General features: G+C 43.4%; 1 protein-coding gene and 1 non-coding gene across 3 annotated transcripts; one reads left to right on the plus strand and one right to left on the minus strand.

The window, feature by feature from the left end:
* Window positions 1-1,528: 1,528 nt before the first annotated feature.
* Window positions 1,529-19,637, minus strand: GFRA3 (GDNF family receptor alpha 3). Of its 2 annotated transcripts, none has more exons than XM_019964992.2 (8): window positions 19,431-19,637; window positions 11,095-11,382; window positions 7,128-7,220; window positions 5,555-5,867; window positions 3,353-3,456; window positions 3,051-3,185; window positions 2,549-2,637; window positions 1,529-2,347 (listed from the first exon to the last, which is right to left on the minus strand). In XM_019964992.2, exons 1-8 carry the CDS (start codon window positions 19,501-19,503, stop codon window positions 2,258-2,260), a joined length of 1,185 nt encoding a protein of 394 aa, XP_019820551.1. In that variant the 5' UTR covers window positions 19,504-19,637; the 3' UTR covers window positions 1,529-2,257. The 2 variants fall into 2 exon arrangements, with proteins under 2 accessions (XP_019820551.1, XP_070649765.1); XM_070793664.1 differs by lacking the exon at window positions 19,431-19,637 and adding an exon at window positions 12,538-19,415.
* On the plus strand, window positions 11,823-11,894 carry TRNAE-UUC (transfer RNA glutamic acid (anticodon UUC)). Its single transcript has one exon. It is a non-coding gene; the product is annotated as a tRNA-Glu (tRNA).

A 19,637-nucleotide genomic window follows, 5' to 3' on the forward strand; every position in this document is an offset into this window, starting at 1 on the left:
TAAAATTTTCATGCTTATAAGCTTTTATAGAAATAAGAAGCCAAAAACATTGTCAACCAAAACCATTTAAATTGATATAAACATTAGTTGATGTTGCTAATTCTTTTTAATGACATTAAATTGCTAATGTATTTATTTAAAACAAAAGCAAAAGCAAAACTGCAACCCTTTAAGTACTCTTATTGGCATCCCTACTAGAGATGAGGAAATGGTGGTTCAGAGGGATAAAGAGTATTTCACAAGGTCAAACAGCTGAGTGTTACAATCAGCCAGGATAACTGAAAAGTCCCAAGTGCCTAAAGCCGAGGTCCAGTTGCCAAAGTCCTGGGCTGGGCTGCCCCTTCACCAAAATGCTAGCTCATGAAGAGGAAGGGACAGATCTTGAAAAATACAGCCTGGAACAGAGCAAGCACTTGCTAAGGTTTGCTGAATGAATACAAGATTGAATGGGTCAATTTCAAGATAGCTGTTTAAAAGACAATCTGCTCCACCCCAGCCACGCAGAGACCTGTAATTCAGCATTCTCTGCTTACCACTGCTGCCAGCAGACCTTCCCAACTCATTACCCAGAAACTAGTCTAATGGCATTAACCACCCTGGCCAGCCAGGATACCATTAAAAGCTTCAGTCCAGCCACTGTGCACCCCCACCCTGGGTCTTGGCTCTGGGTCCTAGGCTGGGAGAGTGGTCTGGTTGTTTACCAGGAATTTGGACCTTCTTCAGAGAAAAGTACAGATGACCTATTAGTCTAATTCAAGCACTTAGCAAGGAATGACTGTACCATTCAACTCCCCAGCCCCATGATAATGGAGCCAAAGCAAATAGAGAGGCCCTGATGGTTCAGAGATCTTCCTGGGAGGGGAGAAAGAGGAAAGTCCACCAGGTACCCCACTGAAGTGTACAGGATGGCAGGTTGGCTGGGCATTTCCTGGGGCAGGGGTATATGGATACAAGAATGTTTAGAGTGGCTTCCCTATGTCACCCATTGCTCTGGAAGCTCTTGTGCACATACTACCCCCAGTCACCTCCTCGCTGCCTTAAAACTTGGCTCAGAGAAAAATGTGAAGACAAACAAATATCCATCAATACAGAACTGGTTAAATAAACTATGTATGTAGGAATATGCATTCATACAAGTCCATGTCACGGCAGCTGATGAAAAGGATGATGTATTTCAAGCTCTTCTCATGGATGTTGAAAGGGGTCTGTGACTTACACTTTGATAGGCAGTGCCTGATCTTACTTACAAAATATTATACATACCCATAGGTTCTCATGTGCACAGATGTACAGGGAGTAGCAGATCCTAGGCAGCAGCTGGGACTAGTACCTGGTCCACAGCCTCACATATGTTACTTTTCTTCCAACTCCATGTCAAGTGTACAGGGAGGCTGAGAGACTTGCCCAGGGTCACATAAAACCTGGTGGCAGGGTCACTGTGTCTCTTAGATAACCTGGCCTGTGCTCTTGTGTCTGTAACACCCCTCGTTCTATACAAATTCACAATGTGAGACAATGGGAAAACAGAAACGTTTTAAATCAAAATGTTTAATCATAATCCAAGAGGCTAAGGGGACTCTAGGACAGTAGCAGGAAGAAAGCAAGGCCCAAATGCTCCAGCTCCTGATGCTCAAGTGTTGTGTAGGATCCTGGGGCAGGGCTGGCAGTAGGTTCCCATCCCCCACTCAGAGGAGAAAACAAGGGATAGATAGGAGTCTTCCTCCAGCTTTCCTCACCATGAGGAATGTCTTTCCAGGTCACTTCAGAACACCCAAGTCTGCCTACCTGGAGAATGCAGCAGAGTGTGACTGATTTGTTAGAGCCTGAGTGATCCTGGGTGGGCAGGAGAAAGAAATAAGGCGAGAACCTGGGAGAGCTGGATACCACCAGATCATATGCTGAAGTCCTAAGAAGGGGCAGCCCAAGAAGAAGTGAAGGGAATGACCTTGGCAGTCCAGTGGTTAGGACTCTGAGTGCTCACTGGGAGGGTCTAGGTTCACTCCCTGGTCGGGGAACGAAAATCCCACTTGCCGTGTGGTACGGCCAAACAACAACAACAAAACAAAAAAAGAAGTGAAGGCATGAGAACTCGGCTAGTCAGCTTCTACCATGACCTCATCTGGAGTTGACTGGACATAGGTCAGGGTTGCCACGTGGTAGACTGAACCTCCTTCCCAATGCTGTCCCTTCCTCACCCATTGCAGGCAGCAGGTCAGCTGGTGTGGTAGAAGGGAAGAGGGCCCCTGAGGAAGTCCAGCTACCAGAGACTCGAGAGCAGAATCAAGGTAAGAGTACAGGAGAAAAGAGTGGGCACCCAAGGCTGTGGCCTCAGAGCAGGGTTTTTGTTCTGTGGAAAAAATGAAATGGAGTCAGCTCCACCCTTTGCTTCCATCAAGGCCTGTTCCCCTCCCCTGAGATGTCCATTAGAGGTCTACAGTCCTCATGACCAAAAGGAACTCACGCCACCCCCAGTCTCTTGTCCCCCTTGTCTGGGTTTCCCCCGATGGTCCAGAAAAGGCAGGAGGGGGTGTAACAGAGGAGCCCCTACCTGGCGTTCCATCACCGAAAAGGTAGAGGCTGCCCAGTCCTGGGAGAAGAGTTGGCTGTGAAAACGCATCTTAGCTGAAATGGCCTCCACTGAGGAGAGAAGGAAGACTGAGAGCAGGCAGATGTTGGAGATTTCTTAGGCTCCAAAAGATGGAAAGGAAATGTCTCAGGGACCCTGGCATATATGAGGGTGGGTGTGTGGCAGGTGGGAATGGGATATTATCTCATTCTGCTTGCTATTCCTTGAGCTGAAGAGTGTCCCTGGGGCTCAGACAGGTGAAAAGGCAGCTTGGCAGGGGCAGGAGGGTGGTCATTTAGGGAATGGGAGAAGGCAGAAAGGCCCAGGCTGGGGAGATGTACGCCTATGCTAAGGGCTGAGGAGGGGGTTGCTCCATCTGCAGGAGATGGATGGAACCAGTGTGGACCACAGAGCTGACCCCTTCCCTCTCCCGGGGTTGAGCTGAACCAGCCACAGGGACTGGGAGCAGGTGGCGCGCACTCACTAAGGCAGGGGTTGTGGGAGAAGGACTCTTCCAGCCGCTCACACTCCTCTTGCAGATTGCCACTGCCTCGGCAGGTGCAGCTTAAGGCAACACTGGCATTGATATTGCTGACAAAATTGGGAGTCAAAGCAGTCCCTATGGGGTGAAGAAAAGATTATCGGTGACTAAGCCAACCCCGCCTTCAGCTCCCATCCGTCTCCCACCTGTCTCAGAACCACTCCATCTGGGTTCAGTCTTGAGAGCATTTTCACCCGCCAGGCTGGCCAACCTGTTGGCTCCCTACCCACGTCCCCCAGCCTCACCAATCAGCCCCATGTATGCCCGCAGACATCTGGACTGCTCTGTTGCACAGGTCCCTAGGATGTCCATGGGATGGCAGTGGGTCTGAAAATCTGCCAGACGTGATCTGGAAAAAAGGAAATTTCAAGAGTCCCTGTTGACGGTCTGGCCTGCAGCCATCAACCTGCTGCCCCTTTAGCTGACATGCCTATCTTCATGCCAAATCCTCCTCTGCCTTTCAGAGCCTGAGCCATGGCCTCCTCCTGAGTGAGGCCTGCTCCTGTCACAGTCAAATATACTATCACCCCAGTCTCCACAGCATATCACTTTTAACTTGGGCTCCAAAATCCCTAATTATGAGACCTCAGGCAGTTTCTTTAACCTCAGTTTCCTTGACAGTAAATAGAGACGAAAATAGCACTACCTTGTGGATTTTTGTGAGGATGAAGTAAGAGCATTAAATGTACAGCATTTAATAGGGCCTGGTATTCAGTGAGTATTCAGTAAATGTTAGATATTATTATTTTAACACTCATCCTACAGTAGGTAAAGCTGGTTATCTTTAGGCAATGGAATTGTGAATATATTTTTCTATATATATTTGTGCAGTTTTCCTTACAAAAATGTAAGGAAAAAATGTAAGGCAAAAGCCTCGTGTTAGATCAGTGGTTTACTTCTCTGTCATCCCCATTCAAATGCAAACTCCTTGAAAGGAGGGACAATATCTTAGTCATCTAGCCCAGCACTTGTTAAGTGATTGTGATAGTAATAGTAACAGCTACCAGCATAACAACAGGCAGCAGAGCAGAGCCTTTAGGAGCAGACTCTAGGCCAGACTTCTTTCATTCTAAACTTCATTAACAAACCTGACTTACTATCTAGGGGTGAATTTGAGTAAGCTATTTATCCTTTCTCTGCTGTGGTTTCTTCATTTGTAAACTGAGGATGATAACAAAAAATAACAACAATCTTACAGAGTTCTTGTGAATTTTAGATGAGTTACTAGATGTTAAGTACTTAAAACAGTACTTAGCCCATAGTAATTACTAGGTGTTAATATGTTAACTAAGAGCTTTTATTATGTAATATCTTACAGAAGAGGAAGTGGGACTCAAGAGAGGTGACTTGCCCAAGGTTACAGAGAACTAAGTGGTAGAACCAAGCTGCAACACAAAGTTGGTGTGACTCTGTCAACAAATATCACTTGAAAGGAGGATAACTTCAATCTGATGAATGTTTGCGTGAGAAGGTCAAAGTAAGCCAGATTAAAATTTTGCTTAAATTTTTATCAGACACCTTACAATTCTTCATGTTCTTTGATCTGGTAATGACATTTGTAGCAACACAACCTAAGCAATAATTAGATTTGTGCACAAAGATTAATAAATAACAGTAATATTTATTGCAGCATTATTTATAGCAGTAAAGAAAGCAACCTAAATATCTATAAACAGAGGAATTATTAAATAAAATATGGGGCATCTATAAAGTGAAATACAATGTACACAGTTAAAAAGTAAGTTGTTAAAAAAAAAAAAAAAAAGTAAATGACAAAATAAGCACTATCATTTACTGGGTCCTTACTTAACTGCACCAGTAAGCTAACTCTCTACATAAATTACATAATTTAACTCTCACCAGAATCCCAAGAGGTCTGCATTATTATCCCAGTTTTTACAGAGGAGTAAGTGGAACCTTGGGTTAAGTGACAGAATTTTAAGTTAAGTGATAGATGCAAGGTCACACAGACAAGGATTTAAATTCACATATGTCTGACTTCAGAGCTTGTCTTCATCTCTATTCCATACTGCTTCCATCAGAAAATGCTCACCAGATACGTACCATAAGTGGAAGAAAAACAAGATAAATATACTCTCAAAATGTCTGATTTTGTTTATCTGTAGAGAAAAAAGATTGGAAGGAAATGCTCTCCAAAGTATGTTAGATTAACTCCAGGTGATGGGTTTGGGGTGATATTTTAAGACACATTTATATTTTCTAAGGTTTTTACACTGTGTGTGTGTGTGTGTGTGTGTGTGTGTGTGTACACACACACACACTCACATTTACCCTTAGAAAAGTGTTTTAAAAGGTATCGAGAGTAGCTATGTGGTGAAATCAGTCCAGGATCCCTGGGCTAGGTTAGATTCAACCCTGCCCAGGAAGAAGCCTGGAAGGAGTGGCACCCACCCCGTTCACCAGCACCCACCACATAGCACCCGCACCTGCACAGCGGGTCGGATACACAGACGTGCCGAAGCTCCAGGCAGTTGGGGGCCTCCGAGGGCAGCGCGCAGCTGGGGGCAATGGTGTTGCGCCGGCGCTGCCCGCAGCCCTGATCGGTGGGCGCGCAAGGGCACAGCAGCAGGCCCTGCGAGTGAGGCTCTGAGGCTTTCTCGAAGAAGGCGCGTAGCTGCCTTTGGCAAGTGTGGCGCTGGCAGCGGGACCCAGAGCACGCCTCCCCGTACGCTTTGCGCAGCCGGTCACACTTGTCATTAAGAGTGCACAGCATGGCGAACTTGAGGCAAAGGTCCGAGTCTGGGGGGAGAGGGGAAGCAAGTCAGCAGTCCTCTTTACAGACCTGCAGCCCAGCCTCTGATTTATCAAGGGCGGTAGTGGGAGGGCACTACCGTCAGGGAGGACTGCCCTGAAAAAGGCTTTGCCCATGAGCCTCCCCCATCCTATTCCTCTGCTTGCCTAGGCTTTTGTTTGTTTGTTTGCTTTTAAGCCACATACATCTAACCGAATCCTTCTTACAATCCTATGCAATGAGTGAGATCCCATGGTGGAAACTGTAACAAGAGGCCCTACAACATTCTAAAGTACTTTCTGGGAAATTCCCTGTAAGTCTAGCAGTTAGGACGCCAGTTTTCACTTCTGAGGGGTTCCATCTTTGGTGGGGGAACTAGGATCCCACAATCCTCCTGGTGTGGAAAAGTATACTTTCTGAACTGTCCACAACAGATGCAACCGAATTCTACTTAGGATTTCAGTTCTGTATCTGTATTCTGTCCATCTTTCTTTGATTGATGCATGCATAAAAAAACCCATACTCTGAGTCTTGGGAAATCATGGTGATACTTCTATTAACAGAATATTTCAGCAGTCAGAACAGAGTAACTGGAATAGGTTATTCCAGATTCCTTGTAACCTAGAGTTTCTAATATATAAATTTCTATACTTTTCTCTCAAAATTCTAATATGAAGAACTGACTGTACAACAAATCTCACATCTCTCTCAAAAAGAGAGTGCAAGTGTGTCTTCCTCTCCAATTAACACAACAGCCTCACTTTCTTAAAAAACACGCATCATAGTCCTTGCCAGACAGATGGCTCCCCACCCTGAATCACTCCTGAGGAGTCACACTCTCTCTCACCATTCCCTGCCCAACACCTCGCCCATCCCATTAGAATGGTTGAAAACAAGCAATTTCCTGGTCTTCAGGGACCACAAGCTACTTTCCTGGCTGCCTCGAATTAGGGTAAATACTCCATTTCAGCACATTTTTTCCCTGGGACTGCTGCCACTCCCTTCTAACCCTTTGTAGAGATCCACCCTTTGGAAGCTAGAAGCTCTAACAGGCTCTCTTTGATTATCTCCTTAATAACTATTGCTTTTTGTTGATTTGTGAGACTAGATTATGCCCCATAGCTCAGACTCTCACCATGACAGGGCTTCTTTAGTCACCTGGCAGTCTAGAACTCTCCCCTCTTATTACCCAGCTGTGTTCCCCACCAGCCACCCTTCCCGCAGAGTCTAGGCCCTCCCATACCCCAGCCCTAGCTGGCCCTGCATACCTGGTATGAGCATGTTCAGTTTGCTGAGATTCATTTTCCAGGGTTTTCTGGTCACTGTGTCTTCATAGGGAGAGACATCCAGCTCATAGTCACCTAGAGACAAGGTAGGATGCATCAGAATCCTGAGGACTGGGCTGGGGATGAGAGTAGGAGGAGCTGAAGCTCCTGGGGAAAAGGCAAAGGCACAATCTCTACCCAAATAGCTGCATCCTGGGCGGAGGAGAGGAAAAAAAATGGGGCCATAAAGGTACAGGCTAGGCTTGATGAATAAACCGGGTTTAATGGTAAGAATAATAAAGCTACTATTTGTTGTGCACACTGTATACTGGGCACTATGGTATTATATATATATATATATTATATATTTATATATATATATACAATTTCACTTAGGTAAAAGGAAACTTCGGATAAGACAGGTTTAATTCACTTGCTCAGGCTCACATAAGCTAATAAATGGAGTCGGGATTTGAAATCTAGATTATCTGATTCCAGAGTCTCCACTCCTAACTACTACGCATATCGCCTGTAGGCATGTAAACAAGTAAAGGGATTCTGTCCTGTTTGCTCTTGCAATTGGAGAAGGGGCCATGGTGAACTCTGTTCCAGAACCAACCACTTGGCTATGGAAATTTATCACATGCTGAGGTGATGGAAAAGTGACCAGGCCCAGAATGAACCTGACTGAGAAAAGCAGAGAAGGGAGAGACAATGATTTCAAAGGAAATACATATCTTTCAGATGCCCTCATGGGGCTGTGAGCTCCTGAAAGAGATGTACAGGATCTTATAAAATCACTGCATACAAAACATTGTTAACCAACTGTACCTCAATTAAAAAAAAAAAATTACTGCATAGCTCATACACAAGGTGCTTAATAAATACTGGTTAAAAAGTATTGTTTAAAGACAGAGGTGAGCTTGCAGGGACATTCTGTATGTCTTCAGTAGAGAAGGGATATGTATGCTGCCAAGTCGCTTCAGTTGTGTCCGACTCTGTGGGACCCCAGAGACGGCAGCCCACCAGGCTCTGCCGTCCCTGGGATTCTCCAGGCAAGAACACTGGAGTGGGCTGCCATTTCCTTCTCCAATGCATGAAAGTGAAAAGTGAAAGGGAAGTCGCTCACTCTTTCCAGGCAAGAGTACTGGAGTGGGGTGCCATTGCCTTCTCCAAGGGATATGTATAGTATGAAGCAAATCAGAAAGGATGATTTGAATGCCTGGGGAGACCTGGGAGCTCCCAAGGGAAAAGAGGGGGAAGGCAAGAGGATTTAGGGAGAGGGTTCAGGTGAAGCTCTAGAAGTAAGGTGATTAGGATGAGGAGAGGAAGTCAGGGAACAAGAAGAGTGGTATATTGTACTACTGTTTCCAATTGCTTGCTGGAGGATGATTATATATCTTTACCTGTTGCCATGTTCTAGGCCCCCTAGGAGAGAACTGTACTTTCCCACCCTACTGTAAGGTTTGGCCACGTGACTTGCCTTGGTCTGTGGATTGTGAGCTTCAGAGACTTAATCACCTCTAAGAAGAATTTTTAAGATCACGTGGTCCTGCTGTGGTTCTTTTCCACCTACCATCCTGGATCCTCAAATGAAAAAGACAGGTGGAGCAAAAACAAAGCCAACTAACTCATGGAAGCCCATGGCAGATGTGTGTAACATGAACAAAAGTTACATTTTTGTTGGTAAAAGCCAAGGATTTTGCGGTTGGTTGAATAATTTAGCAAACTCTTGTTAAACATGTAATTGGTATCTAGAAGTGCAGTGCTGAAGTAACAAAATCTAAAATAAACAGTATTAGCTTTGGGACTGGGCAGTGGGCAGTGAATAAGCTGTTATTGGGGGCTGGCGGCTCTCATTATGCAGTGGCACAATGTTTGGTAAAATTGTTGCCTGCAATAACTTGGAAGGAAGATGATGTACGAGTGAGCTTGTGCTTTAAGAGGAAGAAGCTAAGAAAAGGAAGATTACTAGTGAATGTTGTGAATGCTTATGACTATATTTGGCAAGGTACCACAAGAAAGATAAAGCTTAGAGAACTGACCAGTTTACCAATAAGGAGGAAACAGAGAAGAAAGAATACGGAAATTCTAGGACTTGCAGTATTTAGAAATGCAACTGCTTCTTATATTCTAATGGTAAAAGATAAAACTGAAAAATGCTTTGAGTAATAAGCTCAATTACAACTCAGCCTTGGGGCAAAGACAAATTCAAGTTCGTGGCTATCATGCCCTTTGTGGAGATCCCATCGATTAAGACAGTATCCAATAAATCCTGCCAGTTGGACAAATATGCTCAGGGAAAAAAGACTGAGATAGTGGCTCAGGCACAGAAGTTTGATAAGGGCAAGGTACCTCTAATTAGGTCTGGAAAGAGATGTATGTCTTGAAAAGGATTATAGGAACAGCTACTGGCACACGAGGTGACAGAATCAAAAGATATAAAACACAATTATGTATTGAGAGAGTAGTACTGCTAAGAGCCACCAGCCTAGATTAAAAGAGACTCTGATTATTTGAGACTTAAGATGCTCCAACATTCCTCAAGTAAGAAGCAAGCAGAGAACACTATTCAGTCCCTAAGGAGGTCATAGTCTCCAATGCCCTTTTCAGATGTAGCCCAAGAAAATAATGGAAAGGAAAGGACCTCCCAGAGAGCTGAGAAACTCCTGGGCTTTTGCTCCCCAATGAGCAAAAGCAGGGCCTTATTAAAGAGCAAGTCCTACTCCCAGGGAAAACAGCCCTTGCATCAGTTGTGTGGCAGGACTTCAGAATTGCTATGAATCAATGTCTGCTGTGTGCTTCCCATTATTCCTCTTTCTGAGTTTGTTGTGCTTCTCCTGTCCCTGTTCCCTTACTACATATTGAGTATATATGGGAAGCAGATGACTTTTTAGTATATAGGTTTCTAGATTAAGAGGAACCACACATTCAGACCTTATACAGAAATTGTCACAAGACAATATCCAAGTCGGGGATCTTGGAGTCTGATGTTCTGCTTAAACAGAATACTTAGGCACCTTCCTTAGTGAGTAGTTATATTTTCTTGTGTAAGGGAGGGAAATGAATGTTTTGACCAAGTGATGAACTACAGTAGATTGCATTACTGTTTCTACTTATTTTTACCCTTCCTGTAAGACTACACATCCTCATTTATTGCCATGAGATTTTTAGAGTCCCCTGGGAGAGGACATCAGGTTTGACCATGTGATCTGCTTGTCAATGGAATGTGAGCAGAAGTATTTCATGTGATGTCTGAGCAGAAAGTTTTAAAGGCATCAAATGATTCTGCCAATGCTCATTTCCGTCTGCCATCAGAAAGGAACATCCCACGTAGAGGCTGAACTGGATCCCAGAACAAAGAGGACACATGACACAGCCAAGACAGAACCTGAGTAAGAACTTAACCTTTTTTTTTACAAGACCCTGTTTCATTATTGCAGCATAGTCCAGTAAAATTGACTATATAAAAAGAGATCTCTAGAGTCAGAGGAAGCTCCTCTTTGGTCTTCCAGTGCCCTCTGTCTTTTACCATCTCTTGTCTAGTTAATGAGTATCCTCTCTGTTAAAGGCTGCACCAGGACACAACCTCCCAGCCTCTCTGAACCTAGGATTATCTTGTATTGTATGTTGTATTTATGGGTTAAGACCATTTCCCTCCACTTCCTCTCCTATCCATCTGTTCCAGGAGCTCCCCATGTTGGGCCTTAGCCTGGTTCAGAGATCTTCCAAGAGGCAGCCACATGTTTCCAGGTAAAAGAAAGGGGGAAGTAGTGGGAAGGGAGGGCAGTATTCTGGGACCCAAAAGGATACAGCCAATTGCTCCTTGCATTTCTTACTGATGTCAAATGCAGAGCTTCATTATCAACCCTGTCAGAATCTACCATGTGGCCCATATCCAACAGGATTAAAAATCAACTCCCAAGAGCCATCTTCCCTAGCTTAGCCCACTCTAGGATGGGAGCCTCACCAAGGCTACGGGCAGGATGAATGGTCCAGTAGATGTCCAGGCAGGTAGCTTGGTTCTTCATGCGCCGATGGCATGTACAGCTCATCAGAGAGCTATTCCTGAGTTGCTGTGCTGCCTCCATGCAGTCCTCAGGGACCAAAGGCTCCTCTGCAGGTGATGAGGTGCTTATACTTGAGGCACAGGAATTCAGGTAGTGGTAGGTAGCATTGCAAGTGGGATCGGCCTGACACTTCCTCCTGGCCTGGATACAGCTGTTTGTGAATCGGCCTTCTGTGGGGAGGTGGTCCCCTATGGAGGGAGAGAGGTCAAGAGAGGCTCACATAAGGTCAGAATAGCTGTCTGAGAAAACCGAGTCATAAGGTAGGACAGGGAGATTCTGGACGAAATCTTTAGCAGGAAAGTCTTGGGGTAGCACAGAGGCCTTTAGTGGGGAACAAAAAGTCCAGTGGGAGGGTCTGCCATGGTCACAATCTGGACAGAAGAGATCAGGCTCAAGAAAGGGTAGGGGTTTGATAAAGAAAGGCTGCTCAGCCTCCTGGGAAGGGAAGGGGAACAACTGTTTGAAGCTGAGCCTGATGACCCTGCCAGTTACTGGAAGAGGGCCCTGAGCAGAGTTATGCCATGAACAGGGCTAGCATCATAACCAGAGAGTTGAGAATGTGCACAGGAGTGCTAAATGACAGTTAGCAACAACTCTCAGTCTTCTATTAAAAGTCACTTAAGGGAATTCCCTGGTGGTTCAGTGGTTAGGACTCAGCGTTTTCATTGCTGGGGCCCAGGTCCAATCCCTGGTCAGGGAACTAAGATCCTCCAAACCTCACAGCACAGCCAAAAAAAAAAAAGTCACTTAAAAATAACATGGTGTAAACAAAATTAAAAACTTAAAAATATATATAATAAAAACCCTTATTATGGGAACTTGCTGGGGTAGGGCACTTTTACTGATTCTGTTACTTACTCAAGAATATCATGGTTGGTTGTAGGTCAGCCCTGGAGAAAGGCCCTGCACTCTAGGCCCTAGGGTCCCTATCAAGTGGTAACAATACACCATCATCCCCCAGTTTTTCAAGGCAGGACATCTAGGAGTCATTCTGAATTCTTCTCTTTCCTTCACATCCTATGTTCAATCCAGCAAGTCCTGTCAATTCCACTACATACCTGGAACCTGTCTATTTCTCTCCACATCTATCACTACTTCCTTAGCTCAAGCCACCACCAATTTCTGTCTGAACTAGTTGAGAGTCCTTACTGGTCTCCATGGTTCCATCTTTAAAATTCATTCTCTCTTACCACTCAGCCATCTTTTTTGTTTTCCAGCTTTATTGATATATGATTGACATACAACATTTTTTAAGTTTTAGATGTACAACATGATCATTTGATACATGTATATACTGTAAAATGTTACAGTTGGTTAACAAATCTTTCACTTCACATAATTACCATTTTCTGTTGTTGCATCCATCTTTTTTTTTTTTCTCATTGCCTCTTTGTTCAAGCCTTTCTTTATTCAAAATCAGCTGTCCCAAATGATTCGGCATTTATGGAATAAACAAATTTAAGTTTACGCAGCAGCCTAATGAGCATTTAAGACTTATGTTACATGAAAAAAATGTACATTTCTAAATTAAAAAGTTAACTATGTATACTTAATAACATTACATACAATTAATATAAAGGCTACAGAAGGCTTTAGGAAGCTGAAAGTCTAAACAAGTTTTAGCAGGTGAATCAGCTGATTTCACATTACAATTCTAATCAAATTATCCAACTACTGCTACTGCTAAGTCGCTTCAGTCGTGTCTGACTCTGTGCGACCCCAGAGCCGGCAGCCCAGCAGGCTCCCCTGTCCCTGGGATTCTCCAGGCAAGAACACTGGAGTGGATTGCCATTTCCTTCTCCATGCATCCATCTTTTTTAATAAATTGTTTTAGGTTGTGAAAGTTCAATTTTGTTGAAGTAAAATTCACCTTTGGTGATCATTCTGAGATGTATAGAAATAGCAAATCACTATATTGTTCACCAGGAACATAGTATTGTAGGTCAATTATACTTCAAAAACAAACAATCTCATAGGAAAATAAATCAGATTTGCAGCTACCAGAGGCAGAGGGTGGGAAGGAAGAACTGGATGAAGATAGTCAAAAGATGCAAACTATTTAAAAAAAGAGAGAGAGAGAAAAATCATGCAACATAAAATCAATCATCTTAAAGGGCACAAGTAAATGGCATTTAGTATATTCACAGTGTTGTACAACCATCACTTCTAAATCCAATTCATTTTCATCACCCCAACAGGAAGCTCATACCCATTAAACAGTCACTCTCCATTCTCACTTCGCCCTAGTAGTCAGCTGTCTCTACACATTTACCTGTCCTACATGTTTCATGTAAATGGAACCATAAAATACGTACTTTTGTATCTATCTTCTTTCATCTAACATACTTTTTTTGACATTCACCCACATTGTGGTATAAATCACTGTTTCACTCTTTCTTATGAATAATATTTTATTGCATGGATACCATAATTCATTTTGTTTATGTAAACATTAGCTGATGGACATTTTTGATCTTTGGTTACTGTGAATAATGCTACATAAACATTTCCGCACAAGTATTTGCTTGAACACCGGTATTCATTTTTCTTGGGTATTTCTCTACAAGTGGAATTGCTGGGTCACATGATAATTCTATGTTTAACTTTCTGATGAGCCACTAGATTGTTTTCCAAAGGAGCTGGTATCATTTTACATTCCTACTAGCAATGCATGAGGGTGGTTCCAATTTCTCTACATACTTATTAACTCATGTTTTCTGTTTTTTGTTCTGTTTTTACAGCCATCCTTGTGGGTGTAAGCTAGTATCTCATTGTGGTTTTCACTTGCATTTTCCCTAATAACTAATGATATTGAACATATTTTCATGTTTTTGTTAGTCATTTGTATATCATGTTTGATAATAAAATATAACATAGGAAAACACATGAATCAAAAATGTATAGCTTAATGAATTTCTAATTACATATACCTGTGTAACCAGATTCCCAGATAAAGAATCAGAACATTAATTACTAGCATGCCAGAAGCCATCTGCCAGTCATCATCTTCCTAACAAAGCAAACACAACATCTTGATTTCTAACATTAGTAATTTGTTTTGCCTGTTTTTCAATCATACATGTGTTTTTGGTGTCTTGGCTCCTTTTGTTCAATATTAAGTTTCTAAAATTCACCCACACTGTTAAGTATAGTTGCAAATAGCTTATTTTCATTGCTGTATAGCATTCCATTGTGTGAATATAACATAATTTTAATGCTGACTAGCATTATATGGGATCATCTCTTAACTGTTTTCTTGGCAAAACATCCTGGAATGCAAAGTCAAGTGGGCCTTAGGAAGCATCACTATGAACAAAGCTAGTGGAGGTCATGGAATTCCAGTTGAGCCATTTCACATCCTAAAAGATGATGTTGTGAAAGTGCTGCACTCAAATGCCAGCAAATTTTGAAAAGTCAGCAGTGGCCACAGGACCAGAAAAGGTCAGTTTTCATTCCAATCCCAAAGAAAGGCAGTGCCAAAAAATGTTCAAACTACCAGACAGTTGCATTCATCTCACACGCTAGCAAAGTAATGCTCAAAATTCTCCAAGCTAGGCTTCAACAGTATTTGAACTGAGAACTTCAACTGTTCATGCTGGATTTAGAAAAGGCAGAGGAAATTGAGATCAAATGGCCAACATCCATTGGAACATAGAGAAAGCAAAAGAGTTCCAGAAAAACATCTACTTCTGCTTTATTGACTATGATAAAGCCTTTGACTGTGTGGATCACAACAAACTGTGGAAAATTCTTCGAGAGGGAATACCAAACCATCTTACCTGCCTCCTGAGAAATCTGTATGCAGGTCAACAGTTTGAACTGGACAACAGTTAGAACTGGACAACAGTTAGAACTGGACATGGAACAACAGGCTGGTTCCGAATTGGGAAAGGAGTATGTGAAGGCTATATATTGTCACCCTGCTTATTTAACTTATATGAAGAGTACATCATGTGAAATACTGAACTGGATGAAGCACAAGCTGGAATCAAGATTGCCGGGAGAAATATCAATAACCTCAGATATGCAGGTGATGGCACCCTTATGGCAGAAAGCAAAGAGGAACTAAAGAGCCTCTTGATGAAAGTGAAAAAGGAGAGTGAAAAAGCTGTCTTAAAACTCAACGTTCAAAAAACGAACATCATGACATCCAGTCCCATCACTTCATGGCAAATAGATGGGCAAACAATGGAAACAGTGAGAGACTTTATTTTCTTGGGCTCCAAAATCACTGCAGATGATGACTACAGCCATGATAATTAAAAGATGCTTGATCCTTGGAAGAAAAGCTATGACCAACCCAGACAGCATATTAAAAAGCAGAGACATTACATTGCCAACAAAGGTCTGTTTAGTCAAAGCTATGGTTTTTCCTGTAGTCATGTATGGATGTGAGAGTTGGAGTATAAAGAAAGTTAAATGCCAAAGAATGGATGCTTTTGAACATTGGTGTTGGAGAAGACTCTTGGGAGTCCCTTGGACTGCAAGCAGATCAAACCAGCCAATCATAAAGGAAATCAGTCCTGAATATTCATTGGAAGGACTGATGCTGAAGCTGAAACTCCAATACTTTGGCCACCTGATGTGAAGACCAACATTGGAAAAGACCCTGATGCTGGGCAAGATTGAAGGCAGGAGGAGAAGGGGATGACAGAGGATGAGATGGCTGGATGACATCATTGACTGGATGGACATGAGTTTGAGCAAACTCCAGGAGTTGGTGATGGACAGTGAAGTCTGGCATGTAATCCATGAGGTCGCAAGAGTCGGACATGACTGAATGATTGAACTGATGAACTTAAAAACTGTGTATCAGATCATCCCATTTCTCTGCTTAAATCCTTCTACCAGCTTCCATTGCACTTAGGTTAAGATCTAGTTTATGAACTCTGGTTTACAAAGCCTTGTAGAGATCTGGCCCTGCCCAACTCTCTAACCTCCCCTCCTAGCTTTCTTCCTCTCCCACTTCCCTACATCTGCACCGGCCTTCTTTCTGGTTGCCATTAAACAAGACAACCTTGTGTCCACCTAACCTTTCTGTTTGAAATGCTCTTCCACCTGATCTTCACATGACTGGACGCTTCTGGTCATTCAGTGGCATCTCACAAAGGCCATCCCCAACCAACCAAAGTAAAATAGCCCCCCAGCTACTCTAACATACTGTTATTCCAATTCTCTGCATAGTACTTATCACCATTTGATATATTTTTACTTCATTTTTAAATTTTCTTCCCAGCTAGATTTCCATGTCTATCTTATCATCACTCTAAACATTACCAGTGTTTAGAACAGTGTTTATTCTTTGTAAGCCCCCACTAATATTTAAAAAATAACCAGATAACAGATATTTTATGAGCCACCCCAGTAACTTCTCTGAGCACCTTCTACTTATCAAAGAGTCCCAAAATTAGGATGGGCCTCCAAGTTTAGTTAGTCCAATATTCTCTTCCAATCATATAATAATCAATTAGATTACTATTAAAATGCACATTTCTGAGCCCTAGCTCCAAACTACCAAACAAGAATCTCTGGTGATAATGCCTGGGAATCTGAATTTTAGCAAATTCACTAGAATGATGCCCCTTAAAGACAATTGATGTCATATCCAATGTGTAAAAAAGGGCAGGGTGAGCAGTACTGATTTTTCCTTTTGCTTCAGGCTCTAATATGCCTCAACATGGCATTGTTACTTTTGCTTTAAAATTTTGGTATTTTGTTCATTGTGGATTTTTTGGCATTTATTTTTACTTTTTGACATGTACACACTGCTATATTTATTTAGTCATTATTTATTTATTTATTTGTGGCTGTGCTGGGTTTTCGTTTTTGCATGCAGGCTTTCTCTAGTTGCAGAGATGGGGCTTACTCTCTTGTTGCAGTGTTCTGGCTTCTCATGGTGGTGGCTTCTTTTGTTGCAGAGCACAGGCTCTAGATGCACAGGCTTAGTTGCAGCATGCAGGCGCAGTCCTTGGGACTGGTTGGTTCTAGGGCATGTGGGCTTCAGTAGTTGTGGCACAGGGGCTTATTAGTTGTGGCTTGAGGGCCCTAGAGTGTGCAGGCTCCAGTAGTTGTAGCCCACAGGTTTAGTTGCTCTGTGGCATGTGGAATCTTCCCAGACAAAGGATCAAACCCGTGTCACATGCATTGGCACACAGATTCTTATCCACTGCACCACCAGAGAAGTCCTTAATTTTGACTTTTTAAAAAATTTCTTTATTTGGCTGTACTTGGTCTTAGTTGCAGCTCATGGACTCAATGTTTGCCGCAGCATGCAGGATTATAGCTGCACCATGTGGAATCTAGTTCCCTAACCAGGGATCAAACCCAGTCCCCCTCCATTTGTAGCATGGAGTCTCAGCCACCGGACCACCACGGAAGTCCACAATTTTGATTTTTAAAAAGGGGATTGAACTAAACCAGAATTTCTCAATGCAGGGGATAAGAAAGAGAGAGGATAGGACCCTTTTAGGGACATATAAGAATTTCCAAAGGGAATCTGTGGTTCAAAAAAGCGTGTTTGACAGGAATTCCCTGTAGTTCAGTGGTTAAAACTTTATGCCTTCACTGCTGATGGCCCAGGTTCAACCTCTAGTCAAGGAACTAGGATCTTGCATGGCCAAAACATGAACTAGGATCATGGCATGGCCAAAACAACGATAACAAAAACAAAAAAGTATATATAACAATTTTATATGTGAAAGATGAACAAAAGGACTTTTGAAATTTCAAAATTTATTTAAGACATAAGATTTTTATCTTTATCAAAAAAGGGACATGGATTTAAACAGTTTGAGAAATGCTGCATGTTTAAGATGTTACTTCTAGTAGGTGCCCAGAAAGTGCTTGCTGAAAGAAATGTAGCAGGTTCAAGTCTAATTGCTTTAACTGGACTAAATATTAAATATTGAGTCATAACAATTTTCAAAAGTAAACCTCTCTAATTTCTTAGCTGATACAGTTCACCAAGTCTGAGCAGTGGTAGATCTGGGGGCATTGCAGCTCCACAAAAGAAGGTGAGGGTCATGTTAAATTTCATCACTAACAGAGGGTAACTTGTTCCACTAAATTGGTCATGATGAAGGTGTTGAAAATTTACCCGTATCCTGACATACAGCCATACTGTTAGGGTAGTGAAATTTCCTGGGCAGCTCAATCAGATCAGTGATGTCTTGCTGCTCTGATTTACTGACGAAGTCAGTCTGAACAGGTCAGTACTTTCCTTCCTTCCTTCCATATCTGTCTCTCAGCCAAGATTGCACTTCTGCAGTCCTACTTTGTGGAGGAGGTCATGTGCAGATAAGTACCTGGTCTCTGCCTCACGAGTCCCTCCAGCCAGGCTCTGGACAGGAGCCCACAGTGAGATTCCATGCACCCATCCCTCTCCCAGAGGCCACATGCATGCTCCTTAGGGGAATGGCATAGTTCTAAAATCAGGCCTTGCACCATGTACTACACAAAACACTTATTATGGATCTATAACAGGGCAAGGCACTGTGCTGGGCAGCCTATACAGAAAGGCCATCTTACCCAATAGTGAATTTTCTGCTCCAATTAAAATAATAGTAAAGTACATCCTGAAGAGGGGGTTTGTTGATGGTGAGCAATATTCTCAACCACTCAGTAATGGTGTTGGCGAATTCTGGGCAGCAGTTTTCAACCCTAATTTGTGACAAGTCAGTTCTTTCTTTGTTTTTTGGGGGGTGAAAGTGCAGAGTCCTAACCACTGGACCACCAGGGAGTTCCCAGTAACAAGTTAATTCTAACAAAAACTTCAATATTGTCATCTGTACCTAGTGGCCACTTTCCCAGTCTTTACACCGGGTGGAAGTGGTAAAGCCCATGTGCAGCAAAAGGCGTCGTGCTTCTGATTCTCCCCACCTCCTAGAAATGCTGTCTTGGTAGTGGCCTGGCTGCAGCTTGTTCTGTGACTGTCTAGGAGCACCTCAAAAGAGGGAAGAGGGGGAACCGGCAGCGAGGAGATGCCTGGGTGCCCTGGCCACGGCTGACACTCAATCTACAAGTTCAGACACTTGGACTAGGCGTAGAACCCAGCCCCTTCCTGACACTCTAGGCTTCCTCCTCCAGTTCTCCAGGCTCGGACAGATGGACGCCAGGCACCAGGCAGCAGTGTGGGGTCTGAGACCTCTCTTGGCTCTGGTGCCGGCACCCCACTTACACTGTAACCACCAGCCCCATCCCCTCGCTCCCCAGCCGGGGCGGCTCCAACGACACTCACCAGCTCGGAGCAGCAGCGGCAGCAGGAGCAGGAGCGCAGGCGGCAAAGGTCGCGGGTTCTGCGGTCGCGCCATGGTGGGATGCGCGCGGGGGCTGTCGACGTCGGGTGCTCTGCCTGCACTCGACTCGGCGTTACCCTCTCCTAGCACAGGAGCTCTGTGACCCGGGCTCCTCTACCGGCACCTCCCACCACTTCTCCCGCCCTTCC

Source organism: Bos indicus, chromosome 7, assembly GCF_029378745.1.
Source record: "Bos indicus isolate NIAB-ARS_2022 breed Sahiwal x Tharparkar chromosome 7, NIAB-ARS_B.indTharparkar_mat_pri_1.0, whole genome shotgun sequence".
Taxonomy (NCBI): domain Eukaryota; kingdom Metazoa; phylum Chordata; class Mammalia; order Artiodactyla; family Bovidae; genus Bos; species Bos indicus.